The following is a 27856-nucleotide window of genomic DNA, read 5'->3' on the forward strand; positions in this document are numbered from 1 at the left end:
GCAGTCAATTGAAGAGGGAGTTCTCCACTATTGTTATCTGCCCATGGCTTATTAAGTCTCATCAGGACTGCCTGGATCCTCTTCCTCTGTGGCCTGGAAAGGCTGCATCACCAGGAGTGAGTGACCAAAGAGCAGGCAACCGAGTTCATGATAGAGGCAGCCCCTGTTCCCCTCACTCAGATATCCACATGTAGACTGAACTGCCAGTCAGCCACATCTGAGCAGGTCTAGGAAGAGGTCTAGGTACTCTCCATGCAAGGTCCTCCATTGGTGCATCAGTCTCTTCAGGACCCCCTGAGCTCAGGTGTTTTAGCTTTATTGATCTCCTTGTGGGGCTCCTGTCCACTCCATGTCCCTCTATTCCCACCCCTCTTTTCCTTTATAAACTCCTTGTGCTCTGCCCAAAGTTTGCCGTGAGTCTCAGCATCTGGCTTCAATACTCTGTTGGGTGGATCCTTTCAGTGGACCTGCTATAGTAGGCTCTGGTCTGGGCTTCCCTCCATGGTCGCTCTTGGGGCCACTGAGGAATTCTGTCAGAATCTGAATTGGTCTTTGGAAGCCTCCTTGGGCTTTCTAGCTTACTTCAGCTAAGGCAGCAGCAGGCTGTATCAGCTCTAGCACCTGCTTCTTGGTCCCCTTAAGCCCTTCGCATACTCCCTAGTACTCTCTCTCTGTTCACCATACTATGGTCACACTGACTGATGCTTATGCCTTTTTTTTTCTCCCCACCTTTAAATCAACAGAAATGTCATCTTCCTAGTGACTTTCTAAGCACCCCATTGAATGCTTCCCCCTCAACTTTTCTTGCCTGCTTTATCTTTCTCTCAAGCACTGCTTGCTGTTTAAAATACTGTACATTCCCCTTATCTTATTATTTATTTATCTATTTATTTATTTTGGCTTTTTGAGACAGGATTTCTCTGTGTAGCACTGGCTGTTCTCTGTGGAGCAGGTTGGACTCACACTCAACTGCCTCTGCTTGCTGAGTGCTGGTATTAAGGGTGTGTGCCGCCACCACCAGGCTCCTCTTATTTTATTACTACACTTTTCCATCCTAGTACAGGTTTCAAGAAATCAGCTACCTGCAGTGTTCTGATTGGTGGAATCCAATAGGAGCACTTGGCAGAACAAAGGTGCAATAGAGATTGGTCAATCCTCCAGTATTTTTCAGCCGCCTGCCATGTGCTGACACAATGCAGGGCAATGGTGCTGACTCTAAATAAGCACCATTCGATGTAAAGTACTGATATGATTTTTTTTTCTCCTCTCATTACTGCCATTTTATACATTTAGTGTTTTACAGGATCTATGGCCCTTGGAATGGGCATTTTCTTGGTTAATTTTGTAAAAAACCCCACAGAATAGACAGGACAGAAACTGTTACTATCATTTCAGGTCAAAATACAGAAACCTCCCTCCCATGAGGGGAATGGGCTGCCCAAGCTCTCAGTAAAGCCTTTGAAGTAGCAAGGTCAGAACCAAGTCATACCAAAATAAGAGCAATGTCTATGATACATCACTCGTTATTTATTTAGTTAGTTTTAAATATATTCATTTTATTTTATGTGTGAGTGTTTTACCTGCATATATGTGTGTGCACAGTGAGCAGAAGAGGCCATCAGATCCCCTGAAGTTACAGATAGTGTGAACCACCATGTGAGTGCTGGGAATCAAAACTGAGTGGCTCTAGGTAATCTGACACCCATCTTCTGGCCTCCACAAGCACTTACACCCATGTGCACATACATAAGTAATAAAACAAAAAAAATTGTTATTAAAGAAAGGAGAACATAATAATAGAGAGAAGATATTCCACCTAGAAACACAGTGATTAAATCTGTATGCATTTAATAGTGACTGCTAAATACATGAAGCAAAGGAGGCAGAAGTGAGGAGAAACCATGAGGGATTCTACGGACATTAAGATTATAAGCGGCTCACCCAGTAAAAGCACCAGACACAAGCTTGACAACCTGAGTTTGATTCCTGGAACCAACCCATCCAGATGGTGGAAATAGAGCCTACCCCAGCAAGAACATACCTGTCTTCTGACTTCTCCTTATATGCCATGGTATGAGTATACACACACACACACCAAATAAAGTTTAAAAAAATTTTTTAAAGGTCCTGGGGGAAACAACTCCATGTCCTCCATGTCTATAAATCCAATGATTTGGATGACCAATTCCGTTAGAGACATGAATTGCTAAACATTCATTCAAGAAAAAGCAAGTGGCCTACCCACCTCTGTATTTATAAAAGCAATTCTGTTTTTAAAAGCTTCCTACAAAAGAGACTCTTAGCAGGATGGGTTCATGGTAAATCCTAACAAATGCTTAAAGGAAAAGATGTAGATTCAACACAAATAAGCACAAATACTTCCCAATTCACTTAATTAAGCCAGTATTACTCTGATAACCCAGACAATAACAGTACCAGAAAAAACTATCCATTAATAATTGTCATAAGTATATATGCAAAAGTCTTCAACAAAATCTTAGTGTTGTACCTAGCAACACAGGGGAAAAACACTATAAGTTTATGCAGAAATGCAAGGCTGCTTTAATATTTGAAAGTCATGTAATCTATTAACAAACATAGTACATAAAGAGACCCACATAACTATGACTCACTGTTTTTTTTAAAAGGATGCAAAGACAGCCAGGCAGTGGTGGCATACACCTTTAATTCCAGAACTTGAGAAACAGAGGCAGGCACATCTGAGTTTGAGGCCAGCCTGGTCTACAGAGTGAGTTCCAGGACAGCCAAAGCTACACAGAGAAACTCTGTCTTGGGGGAAAAAAAGGTGCAAAGACAAGTTAACAAAGAAAAGAATCTCTCTTTTTTTAAAAATAAAATCTTGTGGAAACAACTATACAGCCATGTGTAAAACAAACAAATTTCAACTTATTCACTGTTTCTTATACAAAATTATTTCAAAGTAGATGCAGTGTGAAACATCACCTAGGGTTTGGGAAAATGGTTCAGTGAGTTCAAAGTGTGTTTGCTGTGCAAGTATGAAGACCTGAATTCAAATCCCCATCACCCAAATAAAAAGTTAGGCATGGCCACAAGCTCTTATAACCACAGGCTATGAAGGAATGGAGACAGGATTGCTGGAGCTTGCTGGATGACAGATGAACTTTAAGTTTAGTGAGAAGCCCTGTTCCAAAGAAATAACACAAGGAGTGATAAAGCATTCAATGATAGGAGAGTTGGTGCCCCCCACAAGTGTGCATATCACACACACACACACACACACACACACACACACACACACACACACGCATACGCCATACTCTATACATTTTTTTTTTTTTAGAGAAAGCAGAACAATGTATCACTGGAAAGAATGTGGAGCAACTGGAGCTATCCTGCTCTGCTGCTGGGAGCAGAGCTTGCTAGAACTGCTTCGGAAGACTAGCAGTCTGCATAGGAAGCTGAGCATGTACAGACACACTCTAGTTCAGCAGTTTTACAAACCTTAGCATTTGCCAATCACATAAAAGACAAATGCCAACAGCAGCACAATTTGGCAGCATAAAAACCATGAGGAACCAAACACCTATAACACTAGAGTGCATGGTTTCTGGCATGATCACATAATTGTTCCATAGTGATAAGAAAGAACGAATGAGTGCTGTTAGTAAAGACATGGGCAAGTCTCAAGCCATCACACTGAGTAAAAAAGCCACACACTAAGAACACAAAACATATGGTAACCACTTAATTAAAGTTCAAACAAAAGCTAATCTATGGTGTTAACAATGTTTGGTCACAGACTGGAATTGGCATTGAGGGATTTCTAGGGATCTGGTAAGAGTCTGTTTCTGATTTGGTGGCTACAGAGTCTGTGTTTATAATTTTTTCATTCTTTTCAGTAAAAATCCACATTTTAAAATATATATTTTAGATTATACTTATCTATTTTTTGGGCATGCATGTGCCATGACACACATGCACATGAAGGTCAGAGGATAACTCATGGGACTCAGTTCTCTTCTTCTATCAAGTAAGTTCCTAGGGATTGAACTCAGGTCATCAGATTTGATGACAGGGTTCATTACCTGCTGAAACATCTCACCAGCCCCCAAACATACATATTTTAAGCTTTTAAAAATAAAAACAGAGGCACTCCGTAGCGGGTTTCTAGCTTGTTTCCTGTTTTCTTCTTCTTCTGATGCCCTTCCTCTTTTGCCTTTTGGGATGGGGATTGAGCCCTGCAGACTATCAAAGACTTATGGCCAACTGTTGGGCAATGTGCATGGAATCTTATGTAAGAAATGGGAAATAGTAAGATCTGGAGAGGATAGGATCTCCACAAGGAGAGCAACAGAACCAGAAATTTGAGCACAGGGGTCTTCCCAGAGACTCATGCTCCAACCAAGTACCATGCATGGAGATAACCTAGAACCCCTGCACAGAGGTAGCCCATGGCAGTTTAGTGTCCAAGTGGGTTACATAGTAATGGGAAGAGGGACTTCCTCTGACATAATCTGATTGGCCTGCTCTTTGATCACCTCGCCCTGAGGGGGGGCAGCCTTACCAGGCCACAGAAGATGACAATGCAGCCACTCCTGATGAGATCTGATAGACTAAGATCAGAAGGAAGGAGAGGAGGACCTCCCCTATCAGTGGACTTGGAGAGGGGCATGTGTGAAGAAGGGGGTGGGAGGGTGGGATCGGGAGGGGAGGAGAGAGGGGCTTATGGGGGGTACAAAGTGAATAAAGCGTAATTAATTAAAAATAAATAAATAAATAAATAAAACATTAAAAAATAAATAAAAAATAAAATATAGAAAAAAATAAAAACAGATAAATCTATTGAACTAACTTCCACATATGGAATGGCATCTCTAGCATACCAAGGCTGCTTGATCAACTCTCATAATAGCTTTGTACTTTTTCTTAAGATTAAAAATATTACATTGATCATGTTTGTATTTGTGCTACATCACATGTGTGAAGGTCAGAGTACCACTTTCAGGAGTCAGTTCTCTCCTCTACCATATGGGCTCCAGGGAACAAACTTGTGATGTTAGGTCCAGCAACAAGTATCTTTACTTGTAGAGCCATCTTGCGAGCCCCTTTGTGACACCAAGCCACACTGATCTTACTAGTGCTCATACACCACCAAGCTTATTCTTGTCCCCAGGGACTTTATGATGTTACTTTTGCACATCTGCTTGTTTCTCATCCTTCACCCCTCTCTTTAAATATCACTTTAGAACAGCTTTTCTGACCTCTTACTGAATGTAGCCTTGATAGCCTTCTCCCCAGCCACTCTGTTCCAGGAACTAAGGGTTAGTCTTTTCTGTAGTAGACTAAAACGTAAGTAAGTATCCCAGCCTACAGAGGCCTGATGGGATCTGTCACAAGGACTCAACATTACCATGCTTTGGGGAAACAGCTATGGATGTTGGGAAATGATGGATGTGATTGTTCTCCAATAGGATATCATCAAAGAATACTATTGAGTTTCCTCTCATTTCAAATGTCATAAAATAGCCTTCTTTTTGTTTTCCCCAAAGCACTTAAAAAATTAGGTATATGGGCTAGATTTGGTCCCAGGACCAGACCTTATTATTGTCCCTATTATGACACATTGTTCTGAAACCTTTTCTTCTTAGCCCCATTGCCATCTGAAATGACATCATTTTGGGAGCAGTGATGTGGCTTATCAGGTAAAGGTGATTGTGCCCAAGCCTGACAACTCAAGTTTAACCCCTGAAACATGCTCAGTGTGAACAGAGAACTGATCCCCTGAGGAGCCCTCCAATCTCCCCATACTTCCTGTGGCACATGTGTACCCGCATGCATGCCCACGCACACACAATACATGTAAAAAAGATAGCATTTAAAAACATGTGTATCTTCCATTCTTCTCTACTCTTAGAGTCGGAGCTACAAAGAGAGGGGCTTGTGAGGTTCCCACTGCATCTGTACTGACTATCACACCCCCTAGCTCTACAAAAGAAATAAAGAATTAAGCCAACCTTGGTGAAGCTTTGGCCTGGATTTTGTTGCTCTTCTTTCGAACAGGAATCAAGGGTGTGAGTACAGTATCGTCCTTCAATATGTCTTCAACAGCAGAGTCTTGATGGATTGACTGGGATCGCACAAGGGTTTCCCCTTGGAATGAATTTTGCCTATGGTTCCGCTCAGAATGAGACACAGATTTCAACTTGACCCGACTAGCTTCTAAATCTTCCTTCATAGGATATTCTATGGTGAACAGGCCTGTCAACAGGAATGTTGTTGTCACTTTCTCAAACTACCAGGTCACCTGCTTCTTGGCTCCTACCAACTGGACCATTGGAGTTTACTTTAGCTCACACCCACTGTCCCCTCACTGGGGACAGTGATTGGGCTCCAGTCCAATCTGCCTTTCTGCATCTAGCACACTGCCCTAAGTCAGCACATTTCATTTCTACTTGTTCTGCAAGACCCAACTTCAATCTTATTTTCCCCAGATGGCCTGGTGTTTCACTCTATGTTCAAACAAAAATGAAGTTAGCCACACCCTGTGTGTTTCCTTCCCTGAGAATACTGTCCCTTAGGTCTCTACACTGAGTCCAACTTCATCCTCTTCTTTGATGTGTTATGGGTTTTGTTTGCTTGTTTTTAACCTTTTCTTTTCTACTTAGTCTAGTAGAAATTTCTGAGGCCAGAGACCTACTGTTCCTTCATTCACCTAGCAATCATTTGTTGATTAAAGATACTGGGCATAAAGAAATCCTAAGACAGGCCCTTTGGCCCTGAGAACTTGTAGCAGAGGACAGAGGGATGGGAAAACAAGGAGATAAATATTCACAAGACTGGGTAACAAGATTCATAACAAGAACACTATTAATAACCATCAAAGCATCCAGAAAAGCATCTCAGAAAAGGGTGGTGAGCCCTATTTTGTGAGGGAAGTCAAGGAAAGCTCCCAAAGGAAGGGCACAATTGAATTAATTGTCTCCCACAAAGGAGAGATTCCTTGGAGGAGATGTGAGGAGAACACGGCTGCAGGCCCAGCAAGGAGGTAAGAGAGTAGGATTTGGTAACAGCTTGTTTCAAAGGGTCACCAGCAGAGCAGAGAGCACAAACATGGAAGGATCCTGAAGCCTCTCACTCTGGCCTGAGGGTGCTCCGTGTCTAGCAGGAACAGTCTTGTGAAGTGACTAGAATTTTCTCTTCTTCTGAGATTATCCACGGAGGAAAGAAAGCAAGTCAGTTATAAAGGATGACAGAATGGTACAAGGAACAAAGCAGAAAGGATCCAGAGGGATACACAAAGAATGAGAGATAGGAAAATAACAGAATTGGATGGAGATGCTAAAGACATAGTGGGAGAGCTCAGAAATTGAAGTTACCTCTGCTCACCAATCCCACTTGTGTGTCGTTAGACAATTTCTTTAGAAAATACAGGGTATCCCTACCTCTTAGGAGGCTGAAGCTCAAGAGCTGAAAAAGACTTAACTTTGGGGCAGGCAACCCAAGATTTGTGAGGCCTTTAAGTAGGCCTATGCACCATTCTGTCCTTACCTGCTGCCAGCAACACAGAGTTCATAAACTGAGTCACAGCCTTCTGAAACCGCTTCTTGATCTCAGCCAGGGCTCTGTTTATCTTTGCCACCTTTTCATCCATATAGCTGATTCTGCGAACTGGCTGGAGGGAGGCAAAGGAGTTGGGGGCAGTGGTCACCTGCTCTCAGGGAGAGGTCTGCCTGCTCAGCAGGAGTGACTGTGCTCTGAAGGCTTAAGTGGCTGTTCCTTCTGCCAACAACACATCTCTGTTCCTTTTGGCTCAGTCCTTCCTGCAAACAGGGCCAGACCTGATTCATACTCTCCCACTGTACAGTCTGACCCTTTGCCTTGAATCCCACTGTGCTATATGGGGGCAAGGCAAGTTAGCACTTAACTAACTGGGTTGCATTTGTTCTGCTCCCCTAAACTGCAAGTTTCTGGGAGGTGAGGACTATGTCTTGGTGTCCTATGATTTGATGCAGAAGATGCTCAGTAAATACTATTGCTTTATGAATGGCTGGATGGACAAAGGCTCCTCTGGAATGTTTATAGCCAGTCTCCACCTGTACGCATCTTTTAGAATCCTTCCACCTGGCCAGCTACCAGAGTACTGAGCCATCAGTAGGCTGTGGACAACTCCTGGCTGAAGAGTCAGCCAAGGTTACAGAGAGAGGTCATCCACAACACAAAGGCCCAGGCCTCTCACCTGGAATTGGGATTACTCTGAAGGGCCATTTGGTTTCATGACTCCCTGTTGTATCCCAAAGTCCTTTGCTTCAGCTTCCCTGAAGTTCAACCTCTTGCTGCCCGATCCTCAGTGCAGTCATTTCCAGTAAGCTTCTGTATGCCAGTCAAATTTTCTGAAGAAGCTGCTCTGAATAGCTGAGTACTTCCATGTTATTGCAAAACCATACTCAGAACCCAGAGTTCACTGCAGTCAGTCTTGCCCCCCCACCCACCCAAGGAAGCCTTCCCTTGTTTCCTCAGCCAGTGGCACTTGCTCTCTATTAAACATTCCCATTGTGTCTGCTTGGGGTCTTGTTCATTTTTTCACTTCCTTTATCCCTAACCTGGGCTGGCTCCTTAAGAACAGGGTCTATGCTTTTTCTATTGCCCACTTACTAGAGTAAAAGTATTAAAAAGTTCCTTCTGTGGACTTCGAGTCTCAGGCTGAATGAGTGGGAAGAAGACAAAGCTGGCCTTTTCCTCTGTAGGCAAGAACCCCATAAAGGATGCCGCCAATTACTGGCCAAGCTTCTACCATCCTTTGGAGTGGCCCTAACCACTGCTTCTGGACTAATTTTATTTACTTACTTGTAATTTATATCCACCCTGACTCAAAAAAAGATCTGAGCACTCTAGGCTAATAAAGCATTTAAGTCAAAGCACTGTCTCACTTCCAAAGTGCTGCCTAGATAGAAATATTTAGTGAGGAGCCAGGCCTCAGGGCTGTAAAAGCTGGGACTACCATTCTGCCTGTCTCTATGATAGGTGGTTCTCTCTGGGATGGGTGTCTGGAGAAACCATTTAATAAGCTTCTCAACGACAGAGACACTACCCTCTCTCAGTCCCAGCCATTCTAGGTGGCCATGCATTTTTACAGAGCCAAACAAGCACAGATAGTGTGGTTGGAAGGACTTTGAAAATCACAGGATCAAATTAAAGTTGGATTGGCATTTACAGATAGAAAAATTTAGGCTCAACCAAGGAAGTGCCTGGGGCAAGGCCCTATGGTCTCTTCCTAACCTGGGCTCTTTGTCAGATCCAACACAATGAAAGTTTCCTTGGTGCTTGAAACTTTGTTAGTTCCAGGGATCTAAGATAACCAGTTATCTGAGCCTGGAGAGTTCAGGCAAAAATAACTTGAAATGGTGGCTCAGGACAAAGTTTGGAAATCCTGTTGCTCACAGGAAATGATTACATTTATTCATTTGTTTCTGTTCATTTCATCTAGTTATAAAGACACATTCTAGACTACACTGTGCATTTTTAAATAAAAGCAATTACAGACAGAATGCTTTTTTGGGAAGCCAGCCTTCTTTGTCACTAATGTCTGTCATCTATAATGCAGCATGTTTTCTGAGGCCATTTTAATATATTGGCCTGTTTATCCCTGTGTTGAATGTCCCCAAGACAGTCATGTTCTTTGAGTTATTGTGTTATTTTAAAATAACTTGTCACCCTTCTATTGCACTGACAGACTGTGCCTTTGTGAGCCCCTTGATAGAGACCTACCCTCAACATTTAGCATGATATAGAAGAAATACACAATGTGAGCTAGTTTAATGCTTACCAGCTACATTCAAAACACATTCAAAATTAACTAAAGGTATAGTTAATTCTAATAATACATTTACTTTATCAAGCATAAAAAATGATCATTTAATATGCAATGAAATTGGCAATTACTGAGCAATTTTACATTCTCTTCCCATTAAATTTTTGAAACACAGGATGTATTTTTACTGAGATCTCAAATCAATTTGTACTCCTTGTACTTCAAAGGTTCAACAGCCCTATGTGACCTGTATCTGCCATATCGGACAGCATAGCTTTGGGCTTCTAATTCTGGCTTTCTACAGTTGCATTAAGATAAGGCAAAATCACATTTGAATTAATTTTCTCAGGCTTAGTGTACATGTGAGCATACAGACTTGAGAGTCATTTCATTCAGCTCTTCAAGATGGTCTTTAAGTTGGTTACGTCATGATTCTCAGGAAACACTCAGAGGTCATCAGACATAGCATGCATTTAACAATGACCATTAGAGCAAGAACCTGGAACCAGATGGACATGAGAGAGGCATCGACATGCACGCTTATTCATCACAGCTCATTCTTCTAGCCTACCTGCTGGCCATCTTTGCTTCCTTCCTCCTTTCTTTTTTTCTGGGGGTGGAACTAGCCTCCCATGTGCTAGCTAAATATTCTACTCTGTACTGTACCTTAGCCCACTGGAATTGTATTTCTTGAAGCTGTGGACAGGCCCCTGACTCTCTTCAGTATTCCTATAAGAGCCTTGGTGAACACTTTCTCTCCTCAAGTCTTAGTCACATGACACTCACCAGGCTGGCCTCAGAACTGGTATGCATTCTTTTGTCCCTTCCATTAGATTTAAAATTCCAGAGACTAGAAAGAGGCTTTGTTTCTACATCTCCAGCTACCAACAATGGCACACTGTAGGTGTTAATGTTTGCTGAATTATTTAATAAATTAATGAAAGAGAAATGCTGCTGGAATGAGAATGCAATGGGTAAATCAGGCACGATGCTTTCCTGGGGTGAGATCATGGGTCTTCTTCATATTCTGTGGATCTATAATGAATGCCTCACTCTGTGTTAAGTCAAGGGTAGTCAGCCATCTTTGAGGGCCTGATTGCTTATGGCATACCATGGTAATGTCCCATAGCTTAAGTACCTTTTGGTCAGGTCCATAGAATTTATAATCCCAGCCAGAATATTATATAGAAAGGGATATTATTTATAATTCCTAAAGGTGGACAGTTGTAAACAGGAACTGGCACTGGGCAAACTGTTTCAGGTCCTAGGAACCAAACACAGCAAAGCATTCATCAGGGAATTACAGTGACCTGGGATCAGGAATGGGGTCAGATGCCCCACCTTTTTTGCCCTTTGCCCTACTAATCTATTTTGCCTTACCCGTTTGTCATGTACCACAGTATGGGGACAGCTTTTGGGCGACACACTGAGAGTTACTGTCTCATTCAGGGAGGTGAAGGTGACTGTAATGGAGTCTTGTCCCAAGACTGTTAGCTTCATTTGTTCATTCACCTGCAAGTAAACAAACCAGAACTCATGGATCCCTGCTTCTTCCAAGCCCAAGGCACAAACCCTTCTTTACTTGGAGCTGAAATTTGTAAGTTTTCTGGGTCTTGTGCTAGAACCTAACTTTCATGGAGAAGAAAGAATACCAGTTCTTTTGGAGATTAGCCAAGAAAGTCAGCAATGTCTTCTTTCCCTGTTCCTTCTCTTCCAACTCACTCTTGGAAAGAGCTATGAAGCCACACAGGTGTGTCTGGCAGGTGAGTCAGCTTGAGTCCTGTAGACTGAACTGGGATAACAGCATGGCTCCTGGGTCAGACAGCTGTGACTACTCGGGCACCAACTGACTTGGGTCTTGTTCTGGAACTATAGGTCACTGTGAGCCACACAGTGTGAGTGCTAGAAATCAAACCCATGTCCTCTGCAAGAGCAGTACAGTCTTAAGCACTGAGTCGGCTCTTTAGCTATGGTCTCTCCTTCTTGTCAGCCTTCCACATTGAGGCTAACCTGAGCATCCCTGCTCTCAGCTTAAAAACTAAGCAGCTTGGTCCTACTTCTAGTAGAGCTGAATCAGCTCCTAACAGGTTGACCTTGCCACTAAAAGCTGAAAAAAAGAAAACAAAACAAAACCCCAAAACACAACTATTCAGAGGCTCAGAGGGGTGAACAAATCCAGGCAGATTTCAAAGAGCCAAAACTTAAGAAAAGATAAAAGGAACTACTATCTCAAAGCCCTAGCTTGGAGGCCATAGTCATGGCTAAAACTACCACCTTCTGGTAAGATCCAAATAATAGAACCTGGAAAAGAGTCACAGTAAAGCATACAAAAAGTTCTGGAAGGGACTGAGTCTAACGAGAGCCTAGAATTCTATGTACAAACTTGTCCATATCTCTGGCCAGTCCCTGAACCCTGCATGAGAAGACAGTCTCAAGACAGCTCACAGGAAGAGAAATTAAAAACAGTGATCTGAGCTTCTGTCTACTGCTAATAGGAAAAAGTTTATGATTTCAGCCTGATCAAGTTTTCTTTGCCTTTTAGAACAAAAATATCCTATAGCATTTTCAGAAAGACATCAGGATTCTGAGATTCCACTGCATTTAACAGTGACAGTCTGTAACCCAAAGTTAGATGGTAGAAGAGAGACACTAGTAAATCATGAGCCATTCTCAAGGCAACAGATGGTTGATGAAGTTGACCATGCTTGGCACAACCAAGACACAGAGATCTTTACACATTAGACTCTGAGACAATGATGTAAGGAAAATAAACTTGTCATGAATTGTTAAAAGGGAAGTTCTCAGTAAAGGGATAGAAAATATATAAAACTAAAGAGAATTCTAGAATACTGAAATTTGAACTTTTCACAAGATTAGCATAGAAACAGAAATGATATGACAAGGAAGTTAGAGAACTTGGAGACGGATGAAGAGAAATTACACAATTCTGAAGAGCAAAGAAACAAAATTAGAACCACACAAAAATTTAAGAGCTTGAAAGATACATGGGACAGTCAGGAGTTAAAAGCATTGGCTACTCTTCCAGAGGACTAAGTTCAGTTCCCAAAAACCATATGAGGTGTCTCAAAACTGCCTGTTGGGGGACTCAATGTCCTCTTCTGGCCTTCATGAGTATCTGCACACATGAAGTATATGTGTGTGTGCACACAGACAAATGATAAATCTTTTTTAAAAAGTATAAAATACTTATACAATCAAATGTAGAGCAAGGGAAACATGCCTCCATTTCTGGTAGGAATGTAAACTTGTACAACCACTTTGAAAAATCCATCTGGACATTTCTCAGAGAATTGGGCATAGTTTTACCTCAAGACCCAGATATAACACTCCTTGTCATGTACCCAAAAGCTGCTCTACTATACCACAAGGACATTTGCTCAACTATGTGTATATCAGCTTTATTCATAACAGCCAGAAACTGGGAACAACCTAGATGTCCCTCAGCTGAAGAATGGATTAAAAAAAAAGTGGTACATTTATACAATGTACTATTCAGCTATTAATAAGGACATCATGAAATTTGCAGGCAAATAGATGAAACTAGAAAATATCATCCTGAATGAGGTAACCCAGAGACAGGAAGACACACATGGTATGTACTCACTTATAAGTGGATATTAGCCATAAAGTACAAGATAACCACGCTACAATCCACAGACCCAAAAACAAGTAACAAAGAGGGCCCAAGGGAGGATGTTTGAATCTCACTCAGATGAGGAAAAAAAATAGACATAGAAATAGATAGAAGGAAGGATCTGGGTAGGCAAGGGTTAGGGAGGGAGAGGAACAGAAGTGGGGATCAGGAGTGGGAATGGGAGAAGGCTGAGAGGTAGAACTGAAATCAGTGGAGGGAATCTCTGGGGTGGGGGAAGCTTCCAGGAGTCTATGGGGGGTGACACTAGCTAGACTTATACCAAAGGGGAATACTGAGCCTGAAGAAGCCACCTCCTGTAGCCAGGTGGGACTTTCAGTGGAGTTAGGGTGACACCAACCCACCCACAAAACCTTAGACCCAAAATTTGCACTACATGTAGTGCAGGGATAAAGATGGAGCAGAGACCGAGGGAACGGCCAACCAATACTTGCCCAACTTGAGACATACCCAAGGGAGAGAGCCACCTGACATGATTAATGATACTCTGCTATGCTTGCAGACAGGAGCCTAGCATAACTGTCTTCTGAGGCTTCATCAAGCAGCTGATGGAAGCAGATACAGAGAGCCACAGCCAAACAATAGGCAGAGCTCAGAGAATCTTGTGGCAGAGTCTTGAGGAAGGATTGAGAGAACTGAAAGAATCAAGGCCACCACAAGAAGATAAACTAACCTGGGCCTGTGGGTGCTCACAAAGACTGAACCATCAACCAAAGAGCATACATGAGCTAGACCTAGGTCCCCAACACATATGTAATAGATGTGCAACTTTGTCATCCATGTGAATTCCCTAACAATTAGAGCAGGAGCCGTTTTTGACCCTGTTGCCTGTCTGTGTATCCTTTTCCCCTATCTGGGCTGCCTTGTCTGGCCTCAGTGGGAGAAGATGCACTTAGTCCTGCTGTGACTTGATGTACCAGGGTGTGTTGGTTCCCTTGGGGGGGAGGGCTCCTCTTCTCTGAGGATAAGTGGGTGGGAGAATGGAGGAGCGAGTGTGAGGGTGGGAATTGAGAGGAGATGAGGGAGGGGGCTGAGCTCAGGCTGTAAAGTGAATTAAAATATAAAATAAAGTAAAAAAAAAAAACCATAAACATATTTGGAGCCTCCAAAAAAAAAGGAGAAAGTCTGGAACATAGTTATATTTTGTTTTGTTTATCCTTCTAGAAGTGATTCCAAATTAGAGTAAGTGAATTTACATAAATTTTAAAAGGCTCAAAATTGAATAGAATGGGTTAAACATGAAGATAACCATACTTAAACAAATCATCAAGTTAGTTTGCTTTCTATTGCTCTGATAAAGACCTCCTTGACCAAAAGCAAATTGGAGAGGAAAGGGTTTGATTTACATATCCCAATCACAGTCTATTTCTGAGAGAAGCCAACACAGGAACTCAAGCACAGCAGGAATATGGAGGCAGGAACTCAAATAGAGGCCATGAAGGGATACTACTTCCTGGATTGCTCCTCATCACTTGTTCAGTTTTTGTTTCCTTCCTTTCTTCTAAAATAATATTTTAATTTATATGTATATGGGTGTTTTCCCTGCATGTATATCCGTACACCATGTGTATGTAATGCTTGTGGAAGCCAGGAGAGGAAGAAGGATCCTCTGGCACTGGAGTTACAAATGGGTGTTAACTGCCATGTGGATGTTGAGAAACTCAAATCTTCTGGGAGAATAGCCCATGTTCTTAATCACTGAGCCATCTCTCCAGCCTTTCAGCTTGCTTTCTAATACAACCCACGACCGCCTTGCCCCCCCGGGGGGGGGGCACCAATTACAGTGTGCTGGGTCCTACCACATCAATTATTAATAAGGAAAATGCATCTACAGACTTCCCTACAGGCCAGTCTAATTAGAGTCAATTGCTCAATTAAGATTCCCTCTCTTCCTAGCTGTGTCTAGGCTTGTGTCAAAGTGACAAAAACTAACCAGGAAACCAAGAGAAAACCTTTAAAAACTAGCAACCAGAGAGAGCAAATAGATTTGGGTAACTATATATTCAGATTCTCATCCTAAACTCTAGAGAAAAGGCACAACATTTAAAAATGTTGAAAAGAAAAAAGAAAGCCAACACAGAATCTCTCATCTCATATATCCCTTAACAATGACATTTTTACTTGAAAACAACAGCAAACTTGTTGCCAGAAGATCTGTTTATAGAAACACCAAAGAAGTTCTTCAAATTGAAGAGAAATAATACCAAAGGGTAGCTTGGATTTGGAGGGCAGAATGAAGTGAGTTAGAAATAGCCAGTATTTGTGTTAAGACTGGTTAAAGACAGCATGCAAACTACCCAGAGCCTGATACCTGATACCCACCTCATGTCATCTACTCATTTTGTTCCTTTTCTTTCACAGGAAGCACATATGAACTCTTAAAAGATGTCACATCAGACACCCCAAACACACAGCCTTTAGGAGTAATATTCATTCTTTCATTTTATCTAGAATCCTCCTCCCTCTCCTGCCTCTGAATGATACACTGTCACTCCACATTATAAGTCATGGGCCACCTTCTATTCCAGGCTGCTTCTGACTGCAGAGACCTTCGCTGTGCAGCTCCAGGATAAACTGGAATGAGGCACAGTGCTAAATGTCTGGGCATGATGGTGTACACTTACAATGCTAGCACTCAAAAGACTGAGAAGAAAGATCATGAGTTCAGTGCCAGCCTGTCTATGTTATTGTCACAGATAGGCGTTACTGTGCAATTTCCTGTGAACTAACACCATCCTGGAGGGAAGAAGGAGGCTCCTAATAACTTAGGAAATAAACAAGCTTACAAGTCCAGAGAATCTAAAACTTAAAAAGATTCATAGGGCCCCTGCCTAGGACATACAAGAGACAAACAGCTTGTGGGGAGGAGACTTTGGGACCAGCTGAGATATCTGGAGAGACTCTAGTACCTGCACAGCTGCCAACAAGCTGTGGAGAGAACCTCAGGGATACATCTTTTATCACCCATGCCACAGATGGCTGTGTGATAATGCAGCCAGATGCTTTTGAGTCATTCCAGCTTTCTAAGTAACTCTCACTCAGACATTGATAAGTAACTCCAATAAACTCAAATAACTCCAATAAATCTGAAAAACTTGTTTGTCAAGCCAGACTGTGGTAGAATTGTTTGTTGTTGGTGGTGGTGGTGGTTTGGAGGGGGGGGGTGTTGGTCACATGTTCATGTCCTATCGCTGGTGAGTAGACATTTGTTCCCATCTTCTCAGGAAAGTCACACAATAAGTACTATTTTTTAAAAAAAAGCTATACAGTCAGCAAAATGACTCAGTGGGTAAAGGTGCATGCTGCCAAGATGGACAACTTGAGTTCAAAAGCCTGGGGACTCACGTGGTACCAAAGAGAGCCAACTTCTGTAAGTTGTTCCCTGATATCTGCTTGTGTGCCATGGTATGCCCTCATGAGCACATGTACACACACACACACACTCACATGCGCACATGCGCACATATGAAAAGAAATATATGCTGTGCATTTATCAAGTATGTTCATTACTTAGTCAAATTACTGTCTTGCATTCTGATAGCTGAATAACAATTCTGGCCTAAGAGTCATAGAGATACAGAGACAAATGAACTAGAGCCTTACATCTAGCATAAGCATGCTAAATTCTGTTTTTATGCTCCTGCTGACACAAGTAGCTGTCTGGTTAGATAAGTCCTGCTTACTGAAGATAGATTGTCCCAATTGCTACCCATAATGTTTGCTTCTGTAAGCAAACTTAATCACAGTGAAATTTTCCCTCCATGGTCAATAAATATAAAGACCACCTGAAAATGGCCATGTAGGCAGAAAATTTTGGAACTGACTTGCTAAAATGCTCAATCCCTATCCAGAAAGGCAAAGAGAATGAACATCAGAAGAAGGAGAAAAGAGGGAACAAGTCAGGAGCCTAACACAGAGGACCAATGAAAGGCTCTCCCCTGAAAACTATCAATGCAGGTGCTGAGACTTATGGGCAACCTTTGGGCAGAGTGCAGGGAATCTTATGAAAGAAGTGGGAAACAGCAAGATCTGGAGAGGACAGGAACTCCACAAGGAGAGCAACAGAACCAAAAAAATCTGAGCACAGGAGTCTTTCCTGAGACTGATACTCCAACCAAGGACTATGCATGGAGATAACCTAAGACCCCTGCACAGATGTAGCCCATGGCAGTTCAATATCCAAGTGGGTTCTATTGTAATAGGAACAGGGACTGTCTCTGACATGAACTGATTGGCCTGCTCTTTAATTACCTCCCCCTGAGGGATAAGCAGCATTATCAGGCCACAGAAGAAGACAATGCAGCCACTCCTGATGAGTCCTACTTGAGTAGGATCAGAAGGAAGGAAAAGAAGACCTCCCCTATCAGTGGACTTGGGGAGGGGCATGCATGCAGAGGGTGGAGAAAGAGAGGGAATGGGAGGGGAGGAGGGAGGGAACCACAGGGGGGATACAAAGTGAATAAAGTGTAATTAATAAATAATTAAAAGAAAAAAATGTCAAAATAGTTCTATATATATTAAGTGATATTTACCAATTTCACAAAGCACAAAAAAGCACTCTTCATACATATGTTTTGTACTTGCATGCTATAATCAAACTTTGTCTTGCTTTATGATTTTCTTTTATGTACACAATAAAATTTGTGAATATTAAATATAAAAAAAAACTGTAAGAAACTACAAGTGAGCAGCTAGATTTGCAGAGCATGAGTTCAGTCCAGGACAGCTAGTATAAAATGAACCTGAGTTTTCCAACTCTTCAAATATTGCTTGCTTCTTCACTAATCAGTTTTCTATAACACAAACTAAATGTAATAAAATTTCTAAGAAAATAAAAATTATTAAAAATAAAGCTGTCAACTACTAAAAATGTTGCTTCATAATATGAAGAATATTTTACAATAAAATAAAATAAAAATAAAAAAGAACTGCCATGTGAGAGGCTCCAGCCGATAGCGATCATCAAGACAAATGCTGGGACTTGCAGCAAGCATGGAGCAGAGCTCTGGGGGTCCTGTGGTAGTGTTGAGGGAAAGATGGAGGGACCTGGAGGGGACAGAAACCTCACAAGAAGACCAGCATAGACAACTAACCCAGACCCATGGGGGCTTACAGAAATTGAGACATCAAGGCGCATGCATTGTCTGGACTGAGGCTCCTTACACATATGTGCCTTACACATATGACCATATGTGGCTTGGTCTTCACAGGTGGTGCCTGACAAGTGGGGAGGCACTGTTTCCAACAGGGACTCTATTGCCTGCTTTTGGATCACTTCCCTGAAGAAGGGCTGCCTTGCCTGACTCCAGGGAATGAGGATATGCTCAGTCCTGATGTGACTTGATGTGCTGGGGAGGGTTGATATGGAGGAATAGGGGTCTCCCCTTTTCTGGGGGGAAAGGGAGAGGGAAAGGGAAAAAGGGAGACTGGAGGAGATAAAGAAGAGGGCACCCTTGGGATGTAAAGTAAATAAACTGAAAAAATTTAAAGATATCAAAAAAGATAAATAAAACATAAAGTAAGAAGGAGGCTGCCATGAAGGATCAATACAGTAGCCCACAGTTGCTACATGCTGGTGAAAAGCAAGTGAGCCTTCTCTGGACCACTACTGGCTGACTCATGACAGTGCTGACTTACAGGTGCTTGCCTTTCAATGCTAAGCAGCCTGCGGAAGCCACCCCCACCCATGCTGCCCACATACCTTGTATTCCAGAGAGAGCAATGTCTCAGTCTTGTTAGACCAGCTCCACTTGTGGACTATGTAGCCCTTTTGGTCATTTGTGATCCCACCTTCCTCATCAAAAACCAAGACATATGGACAACTGGGAGATACATAAAAGATACACAAAAGAAACTATTTATAGGCTCTGAGAGTACTCCTCATCATTACAGGCTACAGACAGTCAGGGCTGGGAGAGTCTGCCCCAGTCTGAAGGAAAGTTTACTTGGCATAGACAATCTGAGGAAGGGAAGGGAAAAGTCTGAAGACTCCTGTGAGCAGCTTTAATCCTTCCACCCACAGTAGTCTAAGACTCCTTATACCAAATGATGCTAGCAGGGACATCTGTGGAGAAGGGACAGGCTGAGGCAGATAATATAGGTTCAAGTAAAACCCAAAATATGATTTTTTTCCTGTATCCTAGGAGCCTGGCACAAATATATCAAGCACCAAAATGTGAGCTAGAACATCTAAACACGAAAGGAAGTTACTTTTTCCAAAAACAACTTACGAAAAGCCAGACAAAAATTAACTCTTAGCTGTCAAGAGTGTATGCTGCTCTTTGGAGACCCCATGTGAGCTGTCACCTTTAGTAGCTTTTAAGTACCTAGATTAATGAAGCATGCCTGTGGGTCTATCTGTGTTTTCAGGAATGAACAGATCCTGGGGCTCTATCCTAATCAGTAGATTAACCCTTTGATGGGTTCAGAATACACTGGCAGTATTAGGAGATGTCAAAAGGCAGGAGGTGAGGCCTTGGTGGAGGAAGTTATTCACTGAGTTGTATCTTGGGGAGGGCTGTATTTTGCTCTGATACCTTCCTGTACGTTCCTTTCTCACTTTCCTAGGTCACTTCACTTTGCTATGACAAACTGTCACTTCTGACATTGTGAACCATAATAAGTCTCTCCTTCTTGAAGTTGTTTATATCAGCTGTTTTGTCACAGCAATGGGTAAAGTAACCAAACACCACAGAAATGTTGTTCATACCTCTTGTTCACCCACTCCTAGTGTAAGACACTTTTTCCTCTAAATAATTCCTCCAGGGGTGAGAATGGGAACGTGGCTCAGGTGTGGAGTGCTTGCTTAGCATTTATGGTCCTCAGCATTGACAAACAGTAACAAAAACCCTGTGTACCTAACAAAAACCCTGTGTACCTGACAAAAAACAGAGAGCTAAGTGTTCTAGGGCACCAGTGGGATGTTTGGAGAGGGTTACTTCTCACTGTGGAAAATGCAACATAAACCCAGCAGCTGGGTCTCCAAGTACATGTTCCTATAGGCAGTGCTTCACCCTGACTCAAGGCCTCCCTAGAATCCTCCTTTGACTTTTAGTCACCATCTTACTTCATGAGGCTAGACTTCCCTTGACATACTCACCTGTTCTTTATGTTGTAGTAAACACAGCCCAGGCCTTCAGCGTTAAACAGAGCCAGAAACGTGTTAGGACTGTCATTAAAGAGGCAGGTGATTGGTTTCCCTCTGCAGCAGGTGGGAATCTGAAGCATGGCAATGTTTCCGGAGGGATAGCTGGCAGACACAGTCAAGTTGAACTAACAGAGAATGCTCCAGGTGCTGGCCCTCAGGGTCCTCACAGAGACATGTGAAAGGACTCTTCTGTTCTGTATTGCTCCCTTTCTTCAAAGACTCTCTCTGTGCTTTGCATGTGTGACAATTAAATAATTATGGAACCTGGCCATGCTCCTTCCTGTATCTACTTCCTATTCCTCAAGCTACTGCATGAGGTGGGCCTATCTCCATCTTGCATGTCAGGAGGGTTTCACATGTCTAAGGTACTGGAAACACAGCCTTTTAGTGATAAAACATGAAGGTCTCAGGAAAACCAAGGTGAGGAAGTCACCATAGTGAGAAATCCGAAGCGTAGAAACTGCCTTGTCCTGTCTCACACCACAGTGAGTGACGGCCAGGGAATGAGCTCTAGAACCAGCAGTATTTCTAGCACTGTCAAGCTGTCTCTGCTTTTGGACAGTCTGGTAGAAAAATAATCTCCCTCTGCTCCTTTCCTAGCTCAGAGGCCCAGGTAGCACTGGTCCTCAGAAGGGCACAGTGTCAGCAGCTACTTCTTTGTAGAGCTGAAGAAATGTCATTCCACAAAGGAGGACTGTAGTGACTGGTACTGCAGTCTGTACTCCTAAATTTTTACCACCAGCCAAATAAAAACAGAAATGCAAGGAGGGAGGGTGATCAGCAGGTAGAAATGATACAGCGTGACCTATCAGAAATTCTAGAGCTGGGTAGGTAATTCAATGATTGAAACAAAGATTTCACCAAACAAATACAGCAGCAAGTTAAAACAATAAAAGACAAAAATCGTACTGGAAAACAAATGAGCTGAAATCATCCAGACTGTATAGCATGAAGGAAAAGAAGAAATTGGGTATGATAGAGCATTCCTAAAATCCCAGAACTTAAGAGAGTGAGGCAGGAAGATGACTTTGAGTTCTAGGCTAGCCTAAGCTACATAGCTTCAGGTCAGCCTGAACTACAATGTGAAATACTATCTAAAGATGACAGCACAACAAATCCAAGAAAGATTAGAACCTTAGGGACACAGAAAAGATCATCAGGCACACCAACATATCAGGAGTCCCAGAAATCCAGCAAAGAGCAGACAGAGAGGATATCCGAGGAAGTAAAACACATTGAATGAAGCTGGGCATGTTTGTGCACATCTTTAATCTTAGCATTTGGGAGGTAAAGGCAGGAAAATCTCTGTGAGTTCCAGGATAGGCAGGGCTACACAGAGAGATTTGTTTCAGAAAAGAACAGAACAAACTGGAAGGACTCACAGAACATTTTTATTTTAAAAACTTACCACAAATCTTTAATAATTAAAGCAATGTGGTCTGGCATAAAGATAGACATCAAACTTAGAAAACTGGATTAAAAATAGATCCTTCCATCTATAGTCAATTTACTTTTGCCAAGACTCTGGGATCATTCAAAGAGGAAAAATGATTTCTTAAACAAATGGCACTGGGACAATGAAATACTCAAGTGCAGAGGGATGAAACTGAGCTTTTCGTCCATATAAGAGGCAAATATTGGTTCAGAATACCTCAATTCCCCTATAAAACTGTTAAAAGAAAACACAGGGTAAATCTTCATGACCTTGGATCTGGCAGTGATGTCACAGATGTGAAACCAACACAATGGGGAACTTTGGACTTCATCAAAATGAACAACTTTTGGGTTTAGAGGCAGGGCTCAGTGGTAGAGTGTGTCACATTTGAAGCCTTGGGTTTGAGTCTTGGCAGCTGCTTCACCAAAAGAAAATCAAGGGATGAGCAGAAGACTAGAAGACACACTTCTCCAAAGAGCACCTGACAAAAGAAGCAAATGCAAAGCTGTTCAGCATCACTGTCACCAGAAAAGCATAAGTTTAAACTAGGGGATTCCAATTGATTTATGGGAAGAATGATGAAATGAACACAGAGCTAGTTCTGAGAGCTACACCAGGAGGTTCAAATCAACTGTGGCTTGGAACTGACCACCACAAAGACCTATCGTTTTTATCTGTTTCTCTGTGTAAAAACAGAGTTGCCAGAATTCTATAGAAGCCAGGTCATGAAGAAAAGCTTTCTAAACATGATTTACTCAGGAAGGATCCAACAGCTAAGGTGTACCTTAGCCTTTGAACACAGTGACACAGAACTTCTTTAATATAGCGAGGTCCAATTCACTCATCATCTAACCAAGAAGCAAGGCACACAGATTGAGTAATGTGTATAGGGTTGCAGTGGTGGCTAATATAGACTATCAACTTAGTGGCATTTAGAATTATGTAGGAGACAAGCCTATGGTGGTGTCTGTGATGGTATTTCCTCCCAGAGGGGTTTAATTGAGATGGGAAGATCCATCTTGAATGTGAGCAGCACCATTCCATGGGTCAGGGTCCCAGACTAAATAAAAAGAAGCAAGCAAGCAGAGCACAGGCATTCTTCTCTGTTTTCTGGCTGTGACTCATGTAACCAACCATTCTATACATCTGCCACCATGCCTGACATGAAGGACTGTACCTGCAAACTGAGAACCAAAATAAACCCTTCCTTTCCAAAATACCGGGTGTAGTATTCTGTCATACCAACAGGACAAGTAATGAATACAGAAAAGAACTGAACCTGGCCTCCATGACTCCCAAGAAGAAAATGGACTAATTGTCAGGATGCCAATACTGTTGGAGTAAAGTTGAGTGTTCCTGTAGCAATAAATCAGAGGTCAGAGCTGATTCTACCTAGGACACCTTGTAATTCTGGGACAGGTAAGAAAAATGATCCTATGCAACCCTTCTCCAGTCCCCTTGTTAGAAAAGTAACTTGTAAATGTGTTGAACCAGGTTAATGCAGTGAAGAGTCAGAAATGGGGCAAGGGAGCCCCACAACCTTCTCAAGCAGCAGCTGTCTTGGAAGGAGTTTGCTTCTTCTGTATTGGAAGCAGGAGCGGCAGGGCTGGGAGGGTGTGAAGAATGGATTCATTTATGGCAGAGACACGACGAGACTTCTTTGATGTGGCACTTAAATCCTGAATCCCCAGTAAAGTCAAGAGGAGGTAGAGCAAAGTGAGGATGGCTGTTGCTGGGCAAGCCTGATTGGTGGCATAGCCTCAGGAAAGCAGCTGAGGTAGTTCAGAAACTTGCCCTTTACTACAAATAATAGATCTGATTGCCCAGAGCTCATTCAAGTCTCTCTTCCATGCTGTCTACCACGCAGAATGATCTTTAAAGGCATAACATTGGTATCTGAGAAAGGACCAAAACAGAGGCACAAAAGCCATTTATCACCGGAGGCTTTGCCACCAAGTTCCTTTTGTGACATTGAATAGGTAATAGTGCCTCTTTGGACCTAACAACAAAGGTTTGTTTCTACCATAAAGATGTACAACTAAATGACTGTGTCTCCCATCCTTGAAATCAGTGTGAGTCAAGATTCAGAATCTGGAATAAGCGATTTTCCCCCACTGGACTCAGCCCACATTGTTTTAAGGCTGGGTATCAGGTTCTGATCCAGCTCTAGATGATGTTGGAGAGTGAATGAGTGATAAGATGCCTGAAAGGGACAGTGTCTAGTCTAAGGGGACATCCCCTCAATGTTTTCCAAAGGGAGCTTTTTCTCACTTTTGTCAGCCAAAGTCAAAATCCTTTCCTGGTTTTAGAAGACAACAATCAAACAAAAGTTGCTCCTCTGAGGTTTCATGAATGATCTATCCAGTTCATTCTATTGATCCACTTGGTACATCTCTGTGAGTAGAAGAAGCAGCCACCCCACCCCACCCTAAGGCATGTACAGACCTCAGGCTCACCTTCTGAAGGGATCTGCATTTCAACATCTGAGCTTTCCTGAACTAGAATTCAAGCTCAGGCACAAAGGCAGTTTTCCATGGGCCATGAGTTCCCTGAAGCTGCAGTTCAGAATTTTACATGTGTGCTGATATGCATGTGTGTGCATTTTTCTGGGAAGAGGGTCTTCCCAGATTCATGGGAAATTTGCCCTCTTCTGCCACATTTGCACCTAACATTAGGATTCAGTCACCCAAGGCAGACCTCAGCTACAGGTCAAGAAGATGTACAGTGAGAGGGATGAGGGCTTAAACTCCAAGCACTTGAACCTTAGAGGTAAAGGGCAAGGACTACAGGCTACAACTAGTGAATAAAGATCAGGAAAATAACCCTCTCCTCAAAGCATTTAGGGGCACCTTAATTTTCCTCCCAGCAGGAAATGAACCACCCTGTTGGTAGTTTTCTCTCTCCTGGAAGGGCCTTAAAGGAAGGGATCTGCCTGTACAGTCAAGCATCTTACAGGTACCAGGGACTTGATATCTTCCTGTTGAACAATACTGAACATGTACTTAAACTTTGAACTCCTTCCTTAGTCCCTCCAGAGCCCGACCTAGACCAACATTTACTCTCAGAGCATCCTTACCAGGCTTCTCTAGTTGACCAAGAGTCCCCAACGAATAGTTAGCTGTTTTAAGCCCTGAGGTTCACTGGGGATGAGTTGGGAAGAAAGAGCATCAACCATCAAAAGGATATTAAATGAAGGAAGAGCCATCATAGAAAGCGTAATGCAGCTTGATGGGCTTCTTGTGCCCCCTCCACTCCTGAGAATGGCGGTGTGTGTGAGCATGGTGGCTGGAAGGAGTGAAAGAAGTAACCTGAGTCGGAGTGGAATGGTGAGAATCCGCCTTTTGGTTCAACACTAAATGAGAGGCTACCTTTGCTCTGTAGTTGCGTAAAATCATGGGGTAGGTGCCAGTATTCCCTTTCCAAAAGATCCTTTCGGTTTCTCTGTGGGGAGGAGATGAATGCATCTTCTAGGAGCTCGGTTCTCACTCTCCAGAGAGGTTCTCCATATCCCCTTCCCAGCAGCCAAGTCTCCCACTCCGGTCCTCTTGTCCTAAAGCACATATCCCCATCCTGTTCTTCCTCATATGTGAAGTGGGAAGGTATCAATATCCTAGAACAGCTGGAGACAAAATATCCCTTCACCTCCCCCCCCTCCTTTAAGTTCCAGGTGGGTTCCTTCTAAAATGTCCCAGTACAGAGGTGAACAGGGTGGCTGCTGTGAGCTGGCCCAGTGATCCCAGGAAGCATAGATATTAAAAAAGGTTTAAGCTTTAGGCTGTAGAGGGATTAAGGAAGGGCCCTTGATGAAATGGATTTCTGCTAGGCATCACAGTATCCCCAAATAATATACTATGAATCACCCATGTGAATGAAATATTTAGTTTTGAGAGGTTTTGTTTTTCTTGAACACTTGGAAAATTATGCCAAAAGCCAAGCATTTGGGGCACAAAGCCTATGAACTGCTGGGAGCCACATGAAGGACTTCCTTGGGTGAGAGATTGCAAAGGCTGAGATCATCAAACAGGAGTTGGGCTGACAGAGCTGGGCAAGCTCAGGAACTACTTTACTTTTCTTATCTATAAATTGGAAGGATCGTGTGTGTGTGTGTGTGTGTAAAGGACACAGCTGTGTTGGGGCATGCACTTACTGCTGTGACACCCATCTGTCCTCACATCCCATGTCCTGTGGATGCCACCCCCATATCTAGGCACTCACATGTGGCGACACATATCCTGCAGCTTTTCCCGAGCCTCAGGGCAGGGGTCCTGGATCTCAACGACAACGCTTTCAGGAGGAGTTCGGACTCGGACAATTGGGGATGTGATTTCCTCTATAGGCTTTCCCTTGCCTGTAGTTAGAGGTGAGGAGGTAGAAATAACAGATACAGTGGGCTTTAGAGGTGGGTTTCGAGCATCATATTCTCCTGAGGGAGGACTGCAGAACATATTAGGAGGTTCTTTTGTGCTATGCAGCTATGGGGATCTTTGGCTGCTAACTTAGCAAGCCAACAATTAAAGGTACATCAGAGACTGAGGAACATAGTGATGAACAGCAACATGCAATGACATGGGGCTTAATGTTGATGCCTCCATAGTTCCCTATAACCAGTTCCCTTTTACCAAGGAGAGTGAAGCATGAGGAAGACAAGTCACACAGGCAGGCAGGATGGGTGAAGAACTGGCTTCAAGCTTCTCAGTTTCCAGCCTTACCTCCAGTGTCTGTGGAAACCATAGGGGAAGCATGAGCCAAACTTGACCCTCCTTCACTACCCAAACCTCCCCCACCTGTCTGTCTAACACATTTGTCATCATAGTTGGCAGGGTGAGTGAAAGGTCCTAAGGCGTCTCCTAATGCTCAGCAGCCCAGCCCCCCATCTTTCCCTTAGAGCTTCTTTCTCTCAATTGTTATCTATGTTTGGTTGTGAGCCTAGCCTTTAAAGGCTGAGCCATCTCTCCAGCCCTCACCTGTTATCTATTTCCTCTAAAGTTCCCTCCCTTCTTGTTGGCCTTTCTGAACAGAACTGGAGCCTGCTAAATTTGGGATACAAATACCATTATTTCCCCACTGATGGTATGGCTGCACAGAGCTGTGTTATTCACAGTATGGAATCTGGATACTGCCTGGGCTGGAAAAAAAAAATAGATTGATGGGGCTGGAGAGATGGCTCAGCAGTTAAGAGCACTGTCTGCTCTTCTGTCTGCTCTTCTAGACATCCTGATTTCAATTCCCAGCGATCACGTGGTGTCTCACAACCATCTATACTAGTATCTGGTGCCCTCTTCTGGCGTGCAGGTGTACATGTAGGTAGAACGCTAAAATAATTTTTTTTTTTTTTTTTAAGAAAAAATGGATTGAGTTGGGGAGGCACACAGGGAATGGGATGCAATTCTGATTGCTGTGACTGGATGTGCTACAGCTCTGGAGTGCTTGTAAGGATCTGTGGCACAGCTGGAGATGTTGCTTTTTTTCTCACCTTTCTTTTTGCCTTCCTTTCCCGTGGAGAGGGAGAAGCTCAGACAGCCAGTGGAACTCTGGTAGACAAGCTGGTAAGGCGTGTTTACTCCTATGGTAGACATGTTCATTACTGATTCTAGGGAAGAAGAGTGAGTCTTCTTTACAATCTTTTAATCAGTTAAATTACAAAAATGTAATGTAGTCTTGTTTAGACAAGATGGTGGGCCAGATATTCCAAAGTTGCCTATAGCTATAAATCAGCCAGTTTTGTAAGATGTACAGACAAGTTCAGAATACATAAACGACATATTAAGGGTCCCCTTTATGGTTCTCTGTACCTCAGCTCTCAAGGGTGAA

The 27856-nt window shown here is 42.8% G+C and overlaps 2 protein-coding genes across 2 annotated transcripts in view; both read right to left on the reverse strand.

Moving 5' to 3' along the window:
• Positions 1-26270, reverse strand: part of Fgd5 (FYVE, RhoGEF and PH domain containing 5) — a 164012-nt gene extending 137742 nt beyond the window's left edge. Inside the window, exon 1 of the mRNA XM_055628544.1 lies at positions 26261-26270. The gene's annotated coding sequence lies outside the window, so the exon portion shown is untranslated. The remainder of the gene's footprint in view (positions 1-26260) is intronic.
• Positions 1-27856, reverse strand: part of CUNH3orf20 (chromosome unknown C3orf20 homolog) — a 47291-nt gene that overhangs the window by 11093 nt on the left and 8342 nt on the right. The window contains exons 3-10 of the mRNA XM_055628547.1: positions 27519-27635; positions 26261-26393; positions 25232-25486; positions 20563-20712; positions 19165-19285; positions 11171-11302; positions 7531-7654; positions 5997-6240 (exon numbers count right to left, since the gene is read on the reverse strand). Coding sequence (XP_055484522.1) covers positions 5997-6240; positions 7531-7654; positions 11171-11302; positions 19165-19285; positions 20563-20712; positions 25232-25486; positions 26261-26393; positions 27519-27635 — 1276 coding nt within the window. The remainder of the gene's footprint in view (positions 1-5996; positions 6241-7530; positions 7655-11170; positions 11303-19164; positions 19286-20562; positions 20713-25231; positions 25487-26260; positions 26394-27518; positions 27636-27856) is intronic.

This window comes from Psammomys obesus, unplaced genomic scaffold (assembly GCF_907164565.1).
Source record: "Psammomys obesus unplaced genomic scaffold, mPsaObe1.curated_primary_1811, whole genome shotgun sequence".
Lineage (NCBI taxonomy): Eukaryota > Metazoa > Chordata > Mammalia > Rodentia > Muridae > Psammomys > Psammomys obesus.